Raw genomic sequence first — 12,126 nt, forward strand, 5'->3', positions numbered from 1 at the left:
TTGAAGTGGTATGGCTAAAGACCCTGGCTCAGGAGGCTTCCCTTCAAGAGCCAGCTGTTGCCTCAAATGCTCCCACCCCCGCCCTCCCTTCAAAAAAGAAACCCTGTAAGTTGAAAAACAATCTTCTGAAGGCTGTGAATGTTGCATATTATTAAATAGTGAGAATTTTGTATGTCCTCCATGTTTTAGTGAAATGTCTTCTGTGAGTCATGATTTTCAATCTAATTAACCAGTTTCTTGATGGTTGACTTGGAAAGAACAGTATAAATTACAATTCTGCAGCGTAGTGTGGCTGGTGAAAGTAATTTTCAGGTGCATTGCTGATACAAATGTCAGCAGAGAATTGTATGTAGATATGTTCTGTTGTAGATGCTGGTGATTGTGGTTAGAGCAGTGTATGGAATGATTAATCTTATCCTTTAGAAGCCATGGCTTAAAATATTATCTGTATTAGGAACATAAAATAATTCTATTGAATCAAATAATCTGTTCATCCGTACCAGAATAACATCTCCTACAGCTAGTAGTTTTCATCTCCAAAACTTCATCCTTATCTCAGACTTTGTTACCTTTTCCTGTTTATTACTTGAATAACTGGTTCGGCCATTTTTTTAATTGAGTCTTTGTTATGTCAGACATCCACTCTAAAGATGTGTGTGGACTTGGTATAGGGTTTTTTGTTTTTTTTTTTAAAATATCTTTGTGGCACCAAGTAACTTATCTACAAAAGTTGCATTCTGAATATGTTAAATCCTTTCATACAGCAGTGAGAATTATTTACATTCTTTATAGAAACACAGAAATTCCTTTGAATTACAGTATGAACAGATCTGTATACCCCAGATGATTATACTCAGTGAGTTCTGCAAACAGGTATGCTATTGTCTCCCAGTATATTTAATCTCAAAATACTTAACTCCATCAGAAGAATAGGTCATATTTAAAATATACTAGATCAACAGCAGTTAATTTTTTGGCCATGTTTAGTATTTCTGGTGTGCTAATATAGTGGAATAGAGCAAAGCAGGGAAAACCAAATGTGTCCAATTTGAGACTCGTTTGCTAAGAAAAACAGGTGCAAGCAGTTTGGTATTGTTTTCACCAGCGAGTGATGACCTTGCACGTCAGGTTCTGCCCATATAACTGCTTTAGTTACATGTACGAGGCAGAGGCCAAGAAAATGTGTTTTCTATTTTCAGTGAAGAAAATAATGTAGGACTATTTCTTGGTTTCACCTGCTTTGTCTGCACTTTAACATAAAGACAAACTTGAAACTTGAAAATTAGTTAATTTGAAGTCATGACACAATTTTACTGAATAGTATCTCTTGAGATTTTTTTCACATTGTCATATGGAACCTGTGAAATTAGAGCAACAAATAGAACAGAGTAGAGTATTTACTTTGTGTTGTTTACTGCATTTTATTGCTATTTCACATTCTTAGGTGTGTTCCCTTCTTGGCTTATCGAGTTTTTTAATACAGAAACAAAGAGAATGATGGGAGTTTTTTGAAAGGACAAATATATCGTAAATACACAGACTTTATGAAGGAGAGGCAGGCACAAGCACGTGTGTTTAGTACACTTCTGAAACTGGCCAGGTTTTCAGTTAGGTTGACAAATTACATTTCCATTCAGTTTTGGATAGACATAAAGCTGAGTGACCAGGATGAAAAATCTGTCAGTTCAGGTTAAGGTTTGAATAAACAGAGGTTAATTTTGGAGTATTTTGGGAAAACTACTGCAGTAATTAAAGATGACCCCCTGTGGTATTACACCCTGTGAGTTAAAGCTGGGACTGTTTTATAAAAGCAAGTTGCAGAGCACAAACATTACGTCTTGCATAATGTTGACAAAAGTAGTGAGAAATCCTTTAAATATAATGTTTATAGTCATGTAGTGGTTATTTTCTTCTAAAAAACAATAATTCCTTGTTGAGTGAGGAGGGATCATTTTTCTTTTTTCTTTTCTCTTTCCCCCAGAATTAGCGTAATGGTAACACTGTTTTATCCTCTTGTATATGTAATTGAATATTTTTGTCATCTCACAACTCATTAAGTTAGTTTTCCTTATTTAAGATCAGCCTTTTTTTCCTGCTGATGTAACTGTTGTGGTTTCCATAGCACACATCATCTTTAGCCCTCATTAATGAATATTCATACACTCATCCTTTCTTAAATAATTCTAGTTAGGAGCAGAAAATTTAAAAAACAACCCTCAAAACATGTTCCAAACAGCTCTTTCCTGTAAAGCAACATAGTTCAATACAAACAAAAGCTGTTGAAAATAATGCATTAAGAATGTAATACTCATATGCCTGTGCAGAACAATAGACATATTTTTAACTTAAACATTTACATTTTCAGTATCTTTATTAACCATTCAATATCTTAAGCAGCAGCATGCAGACCCTTAGTGAGTTTGGGAATGACACCAAGCATACTAGTGCAGATGAAGGGATTGAGGGAAGGGACACCGTCCAGCGGCACCCTGACAGACTTGAGAAGTGATTCCATGGGAAACTCATGAAGTTCAACAACGCCAGGTGCTGCACCTGGTCCTGCATCTAGGTTAGAGCAATCTCCAGGATCAGTACAGGCTGGAGGATGAATAGATTTGAGAGTGGCCCAATGAGGACTTGGGGATTCTGGTAGATAAAAAGTGAGATGTGAGCTGACCATGTGTGCTGGCACCCCAGAAAACCAATTTCATCGTATACAAAGAAGCTTTGCCAGCAGGTCAAGGGGTGTGATTCTCTTCCTCTGCTGTGTTTTTGTGAGACTGCACTTGGAGTCCTGTGTCCAGCTCTGGAATCCCTAGCACAGGGAAGACATGGACTATTTGGAGTGAGTCCAGAGAAGGGCCACAGAAACAATCAGAGCTCTGGAGTGCCTCTTCCATGAGGAAGGACCGAGATAGTTGGGGTTTTTCAGCTCAATGAGAAGGAGGTGTCAGGGCAACGTTATTGTGGCCCAAACCATACTTTGATTCTAAAAAAATCAAATTTTTAAAATTGTCTTGTTTGAACCTATTCTGCATTTTCAGAATAAGAAATGCAGAATTCCAGGTGGTGGTTACTTGGAATAACTTCTAATAAAAGCAAGCTTTTTGACTGTGATCAAAGCTTTTGCCTTACAAGGGGTTGTACCGATTAAAATTATGATGCAGTCACAGAGAAGCAAAGATATTCTTCAACTGGCTTTTGGAATATGCTGTTTAATCTCACATTTTTAAACTGTTTTTTCATTATCAAATATATGTGTGGTTATTTTTTACATTATTAGTCTTTGATTACATTTATCAGAGATGACTGTTATTTTAATGGCAGATAAAATGATTTTTTTCTGGAAGAAGGTGGTCTTGGAAGATTGCCCATTCCTAGGTCAACAAACCATGTCTGTTAGATTCTCATCTCAGCACTTTTTTGAAGTGTTTGCTTACAAGGAAAATTCAGCTGCAAGGTGCTGTTTTTGTCCTTCTCTCCATCAGTGCAAGTTTGTGACCCAACTAGATCTTGTTGAAGCAATTCTTTTGGCATTCAGGTTTAATTAGCATGTTGCAGGTGAGCACATGCTGTCTCAAGTCCAGTGAAAAGTGATAATCCTCTAGCTGAACTCCCAGTTTAGATTTTGTTTTTTCCTTTAATACTGTCAGTTACTTTTCCTCTAGGGCTATATAGTAAATCGAGGAGAAACTTTGCTTTTCGTAAACCACCTAATCTGTTTGCTTGTCTTCAAGTTCTAATGATTTTCAGTGTCAGAACAGTACTGTCACCAAATATGAATATTACAAATAAAACCAAGTGCAGTTAGTCAAGAAGTATTTCTTATATTTCTTTCAGGCAGATGCTTTGAACAGAACCAAAACAAACTATGGCTTGTCTTACAATGACAAATATGGAAAGTACAGCAACTTCTACTGTCCACCAGAATGGTGACATCCGTGGAAATAGCAGTGCACCCAAGCAGACAGAACCATTGCTTCAAGTGTACCTTTATCATTCTCCTGGGAAGACAGAAGGAGACTACCTTCAATTTTCAGCTGGAGAATATATTGCAGAAGAGATTTGTGCTGTTGCCTGTAAAGCCTGTGGTAAGTATATACCTAACAGTTTATAATATAATGAAGCAGTGAAATCCAGCTTCATACAAGAAAGTTTTCAACAATCCAGAGCTCATCAAAATGGTGGCATTTAGACTGTTCTCTGTTCTTTCAGATGTAATTAGCTCCAGACTGTGAAACTGTTCCCATTATAGTGGTTGTGAAGCTGAATTGGGTGACTGCCATATTTTTTCAAATAATTTAAGGGTATACCATCCTGTAACTGAAAGTTGTCTTTCATTGAGCTAAGTTTGAATAGTTAAATCATAGCAGGAGCTGTAAATAGCTTGAATTACTTCCTGATGCAGTCCTGCACAACAGATTGGTCCTGGAGGTTATGTGCATATGTTGTATATTATACATGCTTAGTCACTTTGCAGAAGGAAACTGTTCTGTTAGATACAACATGAGTGCTTGTGTGTGTGGTTGATACTCTTCAAAATGGTTTAGGAAATTAAGTGTGTCAATAACATGGTGGTATATTATAAATAAGTAATACATTGATATCTAAGAATGCCTTTGAATTGTTGCATTTACCCAGAATCTAACATACACTAGGGCTGAAATCTGTAGTAAAATAATTCAAGCTTGGATTTTGTGCATGCATCTTTCTTTGCTAAAGTACGTTGGATTTTTTAATAAAACAAATCCATTCCTATAATCTCTGGGTATGAAAATGATCTTCCTTCTGTGGTTTTTTCTCTTTCATAGCAACCATTAGTGCTTAAATCATGAGGTATTGCTTCTTATTGTTTATTATTCTTTTTTTTTTTTTTCTGAGAGGATTTTTTGGTTGTACATCAGAACAGATATGGCTCCATACAGTCAAATAGTGTTTGTTTGCAAGACTCATCTTTCAGGAGTAAGCTATGAGTCAGAATACTTGGTTAAGAAGAGAGTGATTTGGGTAGTAAGCAAGACTGAAATATAACAAATTTGGTAATTGTTACTTAATTTTGCAATCTGAGAAACTCATAGATCTTTTGATAGCAGAGCTGATTATATCCAACTATGACTGCTGTTGGAGGCAAAGCAGGACTGGATCTAGGCAAACATCAGCAGTCAGAGTCTTGTTATGTATCACTTAAACAGTTCAAACCATGGAAAATTTTCCAGTCACTGCTAACTTGACATTAGATCTGTTATATCTGGCTATAAAAATATTAGTCTGTCTAAATATTTTTCTGCCAGTTTGATACATGCATGCAAAAGCTTGGCCTTTTTTTTTTTAAACTTTATTTTAAAACAGTTTTCTGGTTTGGGAAAAAATATAATAAACATTTTTGTAGGTTTGTATTTTTATAAGGAAAACTGTACATAAAAGTGACTATCACATTTTCCAAGCAGAAATGCAAAAATAAATAAGGTGTCTTGAAATTAAATTTAAATTGATGAGTTAGTCATGGTTCAGTTCTTGCATGTTAGCTAGTTAATTCCAAGTAAAATATTAGAAATGTCATACCAAATTGAAGAAAAGGTATTGTTCTCAGCCTGAAGGGGAAAGTGGTATTAGAGGAACTAACTGATGATGGAAATTAAATACATTAGAGAAATTGTTCTAAAGGTTGCAGAATCTTTGTGTTAGGTGTATCTTCATTTTAATTCTCATCCATCTGAATTGCAAATATGTCGGAACTTGCATGGTACAACCCTTGAAAAATGCTGGTCTCTTTTGGAAAACCATAAAATGGCAGAGAGTTTTTAATTATAAGTAAGTAAAGGCACTGTTTCAAAGCATTTAATGTGACAAGTGGTGGCAGTGTTTGCAGTCAATTAAATGTTTTCAAGGGAGAGAGTGCAGTGCATAATGTTATGATTTGTAGTAAGTCTTTGCTTATATGCTCCAGAAGAGATTCCGTGCTGCTAACAAGGGAATTCTAGGCATATTTTTCCTAACATGCAGAATTTCCAGAATTGACATGAGTCAGGATTCGCACAGCTCGGAGTTGTCATTGAGTATAACTGTTCACTGAGGGTTGGTTTTTTTTGTTCAGTTGTTTTACTTGGTTTCAGGGGTTTTTTCTGTGTGTGTGTTTTTGCTTGTTTTTGTGAGGTCATGTTGTTGTTTGGTTTTTCTTTCTTTGTCATCCTTTAGGTGATAGCCTTTCCTGAAAATCCACCCAGAACATGTAGCCCCCCTGCTTTCCCTCACTAGCTGGGGAATGAATAGATCAGAACTCTGGGCAATTCTGTTTTTCCAGGAAAAGAAATAGAAGCTTTGATTGACTATTCAGAAACCATTTTGTTGACAGGATAGTGACATTGAATATGATGTTAAGGGTTTGGTAAGCCTCCAGTTTGCATGAATGATAATGCAAGATACTATTTTTATGTCAGAAAAGGCAAGCAAATTTCCATCTGGTATATGCAAGGCTATATATGTTTTAAATAGTTTGCTTTCAACTTTATGAGAACTAATGTATGTATTAGACTTTTTATATAGAAATTTGAGATTTTTATTAATCATTCAACTAGTTGCTTTCCTCTTTTTATATCTAATGACTTAACATGCTTGAGTTGAGAGTTTCATACAACAGTATTTCTATTGCAGACTCTGCATGGCTTTCACATGTCAGAGTGGTGTCATGGCTTGCTGTGATTTACACTTCCTGCTTTTTATTTTTTCTTAGAAGAGGGACATTCCCTTATGAAAATATACTGTATGGGAGAAAGGGTTCCTAATGCAAACAAAAGAGGAGACTCAGAAAAACTGTATTTTCGAAGCTGCTTCAGGATAAATGAAGTAGTGAGACTTGTCTGGATGTGAAGCTCTAAAATCATAATGAGGAAGAGAAGAATCTACTTTTTTTTAGGTTTGAAACAGAAGGTTGAAATATAAACTTACACTGTGTTGTAGTCTTTTGTGATGTTGCTTGACTATAGTCAAGTATATATCCTATATCCTATAGTATGTATATACTATATATATATATATATATATATATATATACACACTCCTTTCTTCAGCCTTATTGAACAAACAAATAAATTTTCAAGAGATCCTGTCACTGCAATATTCCAGAAAATTTACTTGATAGCCCTTGCTGAAGAAGCAAAGCAGTGAAAATTCTGATTAATTATGTCTGAATCACTGTCTTCTCTCCTAATTCATCACTGATTGAGCTGATAGCATGGTTGATGCAGTGTAAAAATCCAGGGGGGGCTTTTCAGTACCTGTTGTGAATGGCTTTTATGATTTTACTTAGCTTCACTTACTTTTATATTTCTCCTAAGTTTTCGCTATTGTTCATATATCTAGGCTTCAGCAGAAGACTTTTATTCCCCACTCCAATTTTTAGATTTTCATTGTTTCTAGAGAAAACATTTAAATACTGAAGTTATCTTGACTTTAAAAGGTCCTGCAGTTAATAGTGGTGGTAAGAATTACGTGAAAAGAGAAGTTTCTGGCCTCTTTGCTTTTGTCAGATTTTTGTGGACAATTTTCAAGACTGTTTAATAAAGGAATTTGCTCTGTTTTATAGTTGTTGAACATTAAGTGTAGCAAAGCAAATGAATAGTTCTAAAGGGGAAGGGATAACAAAGTGATACTCCTTTTCTTGAAAAATAGACATGATCTCTAAGTTCTTAAATACTGCCAGTGAATGGTGCAAGTTGCCATTCAGAAGTATAAGTGCCAAAATATGAGGGATGGAAGAGTGCACAGTTTACTTTTCAAACAAAGGAAGACAGTGGCAGGGGGAGGGCTTAATATAAGTACTTCTGATTTGTAGGGGGGAGTGCTGCAGTCATGCCTTGGTTAAAGTTTCAGAATGGGAATGATAGGATCTTGAAATACCTGTGGGGTTTTTTGAGATGTGGGGTGGCGTGGTGATTGTGGTGTCTGTAATGTATTTGGTGAAATACAGCAGCTTAGCATTTGAATTTAAGAATGTGGGTTTGAAATGTTGTTCAGTGAGTGTACACTGGATGGTTAATAGTTTGGGTAAAAGTATTAGGGAGACTAGGTAGGTCTCACTAGCTATATAGTAAATATTCAGCATTGCCCTGAATGGTGTTTAGCATCTAGCAAGAGTCATGAAACAGGCTAGTGATTCTCACATACATTACACTGTAATTAATCTGAAATTGTTTGGGATGCAGATACCACACCACCATAAAACTGCTGAGTTAGTGACTGCTAAGTTACTGCTTTATGGACAGCTGACATGTAGTATAGTATAGTTCATCCCACTTTACACATCAAATGAGAACCATATTTAGTTGTATGGGGTAGGTTTCTTTCTAACTCCATTAAAAAAATCCTCAAAACTTGGATGGATCAAATATGTCATATTGCGCCATAAATTTGCAACATTTAGAATTACAGCCGATCTTTCAGTTACTTATCTGTTTTATTCCTGCGGGGGATTTGTTTTGTTTTGGTTTCCTTTTCATTGCCTTATATAATGCTTTCCATTTCTCTAGTTTCCTGTAAGCCTGTGACTCCTTTTCATAGAAAATCATATGTTAACACCTGCAGCTCTGGTATGTTTTGTAGAGCTTTGGTTTGAGAAGGTGTCAGATGATTGGCCTACAGATTTCAGCAGTTTAATCTTCACGAATATGCAATAGAACTCTAGTTCTTAGCCCTCTTACTAGACCCCTATAGAAGCAAAGCCTTTTTTGTATCAAATTTAATAAGCTAGTTGTTGTTTAAGACTGAACTATGTTTTATTCCAAAACGGGGTTATGTAGTTTTTGTATGTGGAATTGGTTGGTTGTTTCTTTCGATTGTCTTACATGCTGTTTAGATGTGATGAAAGAAATGTGGGGTCTGCCCCTTTCAGTAATTACCTAGATGTTGTTCAGAACAGTAGGAAATAAAGGATTTCCTTTTTCTCCTGGTTTCTTTTGAGAACTTCAATTACTTCATTCTAAGTCTTTGAGCAAGGGTGTTGATATTTTACCTTTTCCCAGAATTCTTTTGTCTCATAACATCATTTTAAGTTACTTTTCTTGTCTTTACCTGTTTGTTTTTCCATTTTTTTGTTGCCTTCTTACCCCAAAGTCTATTCCTTTAATGTAAAGTTTTTTTTAGATATGACCTGCTTTGACATTGTAATTTTTCATCCTACTCTCTGGCCTTTCAACCTGTGTCTCTTTCTGTCTTCAGAATATTTTTGTCGATACCTGCAGTTCATTCTTTTGTGCTGTCAATTTTCAGGCAGTTACCCTGTTTTCCAAATCTAACACTGGCATCACAGGGACACATAACACTGCAGCACAGTACAATGCTGAGTCGTAGGCTGTGTTTTAGTTTTGAGTGTCAAAGTCAAATTTAAATTGTGGTGCTGCTGAAGAGTTGATGCTCAACTGATAGTTGTAGTTTCTGGTTAAGTAGGATTGCTTGTCAGTTACCATTAGCATAATTCAAAGTTGTTGAGGGAAAATAATATTTTCCAGTTCTGTTTTATTTTAACAGTATATGTTTGGCTATAAACTGAGTTACTAAAATGGAAATGGCCAGTGGTTGTCCTAATCACTATAATTTTGTGTTGCTTTACTTCTAATTTTTAATCAGTCTAAAGTCTTAAAATCAATGCTTAGTTGTAAAATCAATGCTCAAATCAAATTATCTGATTTTGGAAAGGCAGGAAAAACAAATCTACTGTTGTAAGCTGTTTCTAAACTGAGAAGCTAAGAAGACATTTTATTAAATGCCATACAGAGAAAATCTTGTAATCTAACAGTGGGGTCATAGGACAACAGGTGGACAGAGTCTTCAGTCAGAGACCATAAAGGAGAAATGAAAAATTTAACCAGCAAAGCAGCCTGCAGGTTATGGGCTCATGGTTGCAATGTTGTTGGCAATATTGATACCTGTAGCTGATAGTAGTAGAGCACTGTGGCAATCTGCTGCTTTTAAGCCATTTTTAAAAATATTTTATTTTTTTAAAAAATATTTTGTGAAAACTGTTTCCTACTGATGTTTGCTTCTCTGCTCCTCGTGTAGGTATCATGCCAGTGTATCATAACATGTTTGCACTCATGAGTGAAACAGACAGAATGTGGTATCCCCCAAATCACATCTTCCATGTAGATGAAACAACCAGACTCATCCTAATTTACCGGATAAGGTAATCTAAATAAAATATTGTACACTTTTCATGATAAAACAAGACTGTGTGAGAGAACACAACCAATATGATCTTTAGTTGAACTGTAGTTTCGCTTGGAAGTTATGGACAGATTGCTGGCATTTTCTGGAAAACAGGGAGCTAAAAGAATCAAAAATATTGGAGTGATTTGAATTATGTACTTTATTAATTTTCTCTATCCACTATGTTTACCAGTGTCACATTGAAGAAACAAACAATAAAAATATACTAGAAGTAAAAACCTTTCTTCGTAATAATACATCTCATCTCCTCTGTGCTTGCCTGTTTGAAATAAGTAGCAGTTTCTGAAATGCAGAGTAATTGTCCTGCGTAGTCAGACATGTTTCTGCAATACAACCATTTTTCCCTAACTTTATAATTGAATGTGGACAACTAAAACTGTAGTCAGTTTTCGTTTTGTAAATTGCTTAATTTATTTACATTATATAATTTGGCCTGAGTGTTTTTTGGGAGCTGTTTCAAAAGAAGCTAGAAGGCACTAATAAAATTCTCTGTATTCTGATTAGTGAGAATAACTTAGCAAAGTTCTCATTCCTATCAGTACAGTTTATCATCTTGCTCGAGTACTGTAGTACTTTAAAACACCAAGAACTGGATCTGAATTCTTCATTGAGTAACTGGGATTTCATAGTGGTCCTCCAGATCAGCGGCACTAGTTACATGTGTATGAGAGCAGTAAGGTCTGATGCTGGTAACCAAAATGTCTGTTTATTAACATTTGCTTGAATTTATTTCCTACCAGGTTTTATTTTCCCCACTGGTATTGCAGTGGCAGCAACAGGGCATACCGTTACGGCGTTCTTCGTGGTGCAGAAAGCCCTGTCCTTGATGATCTTGTCATGTCTTACCTATTTGCACAGGTATGATTTGCTCGCTCATTGCTAAATGCAGATTGGTGAGGGTTATTAGCATTTGTTCCCTTTCCATCTTCTCCTAGTAACTCTGTAGGCTCTTGAAAGCTTGAAGCCCTCTCAAGCTGGAAATTAAATTCCATCTCCTATTGTGTATTTGGAGAGATGAAGTTCAAAACAGTGCTTACAAGCATGATAGCAGCTGGTATTCCTTTTGAATAAGTACATCTCTTTGTGGATGAAGTAGGTCGTTGAGTCTTTAAAAACCAAGCCAATAAAACCCCCTAAACAAACCAAATATAAACAATCAAGCAGCACAACAGCTCCCCCCAGCAACTGCACCCCAAACCTCTATTCTTGTTAAGAAGCAGTGCACCAGGTTTCATTTGCTGTCTTGCATTCTTTCTTAGTGGCGAGCTGATTTTTTGGATGGATGGGTACAGATGCCTGTTACTCACGAAACACAAGAAGAATGCCTTGGAATGGCTGTTCTAGATATGATGAGAGTGGCCAAAGAAAAGGACCAAACCCCAATGGCTGTTTACAATTCAGTCAGGTGATTCTGTAATTTGTTTCAGATCTATCTCATGCCTAAAGATTGTATTTTTGCACGTTAGTGTCTAGGAGAAAGTATTCATCTGTTGGCAGTTGATGTGTTGGTGTAAAATTGTTACATAATTTTACTTATTATGTAAAATAGAGATGAATAGAAAATTTGTGTCATGATGACCATTCATGATTTGGAGACATGGATTTGACTCTCTTGATGAAAGGTAAGGCAGCAGCTTCTTATGTGAGAAAATATGTAAGCAATAATTTTAGGTGAGACACCTTCTGGATGTCATCAGATCCAAGCCCCTGTTCCTGTCAGGGTCAAATTCAAAGTTAGATGAAGTGACTCACGGCCTCATCCAGTCAAGTTCTGAAATTGTCTAGATACGGAGATTTCCCTGGTAACTCTGTGCACCTTTGTCCTCTGCATGACCATGGTCATTGTGAAAGATTTCTTCTGTACCTAATCAGTCTCCTCTCTGGTACTGATAATCCTCTCTTGTC

General features: G+C 36.0%; 1 protein-coding gene across 12 annotated transcripts in view; it reads left to right on the forward strand.

The window, feature by feature from the left end:
* The window catches only part of JAK2 (Janus kinase 2), an 84,221-nt gene that overhangs the window by 38,302 nt on the left and 33,793 nt on the right, over positions 1-12,126 (forward strand). For 11 of the 12 annotated variants that reach the window (XM_041396971.1, XM_041396974.1, XM_041396980.1 and 8 more), the window contains 4 exons: positions 3,841-4,091; positions 10,054-10,177; positions 10,962-11,079; positions 11,481-11,626. In XM_041396971.1, the coding sequence (XP_041252905.1) occupies positions 3,872-4,091; positions 10,054-10,177; positions 10,962-11,079; positions 11,481-11,626 (608 nt within the window). In that variant the 5' untranslated portion in view covers positions 3,841-3,871. Of the gene's footprint in view, positions 1-3,840; positions 4,092-10,053; positions 10,178-10,961; positions 11,080-11,480; positions 11,627-12,126 lie in introns of those variants that run through there. The other variant, XM_041396983.1, reaches the window with a different exon arrangement.

This window comes from Onychostruthus taczanowskii, unplaced genomic scaffold (assembly GCF_017590055.1).
Source record: "Onychostruthus taczanowskii isolate IOZ18803 unplaced genomic scaffold, ASM1759005v1 scaffold133, whole genome shotgun sequence".
NCBI classification, from domain to species: domain Eukaryota; kingdom Metazoa; phylum Chordata; class Aves; order Passeriformes; family Passeridae; genus Onychostruthus; species Onychostruthus taczanowskii.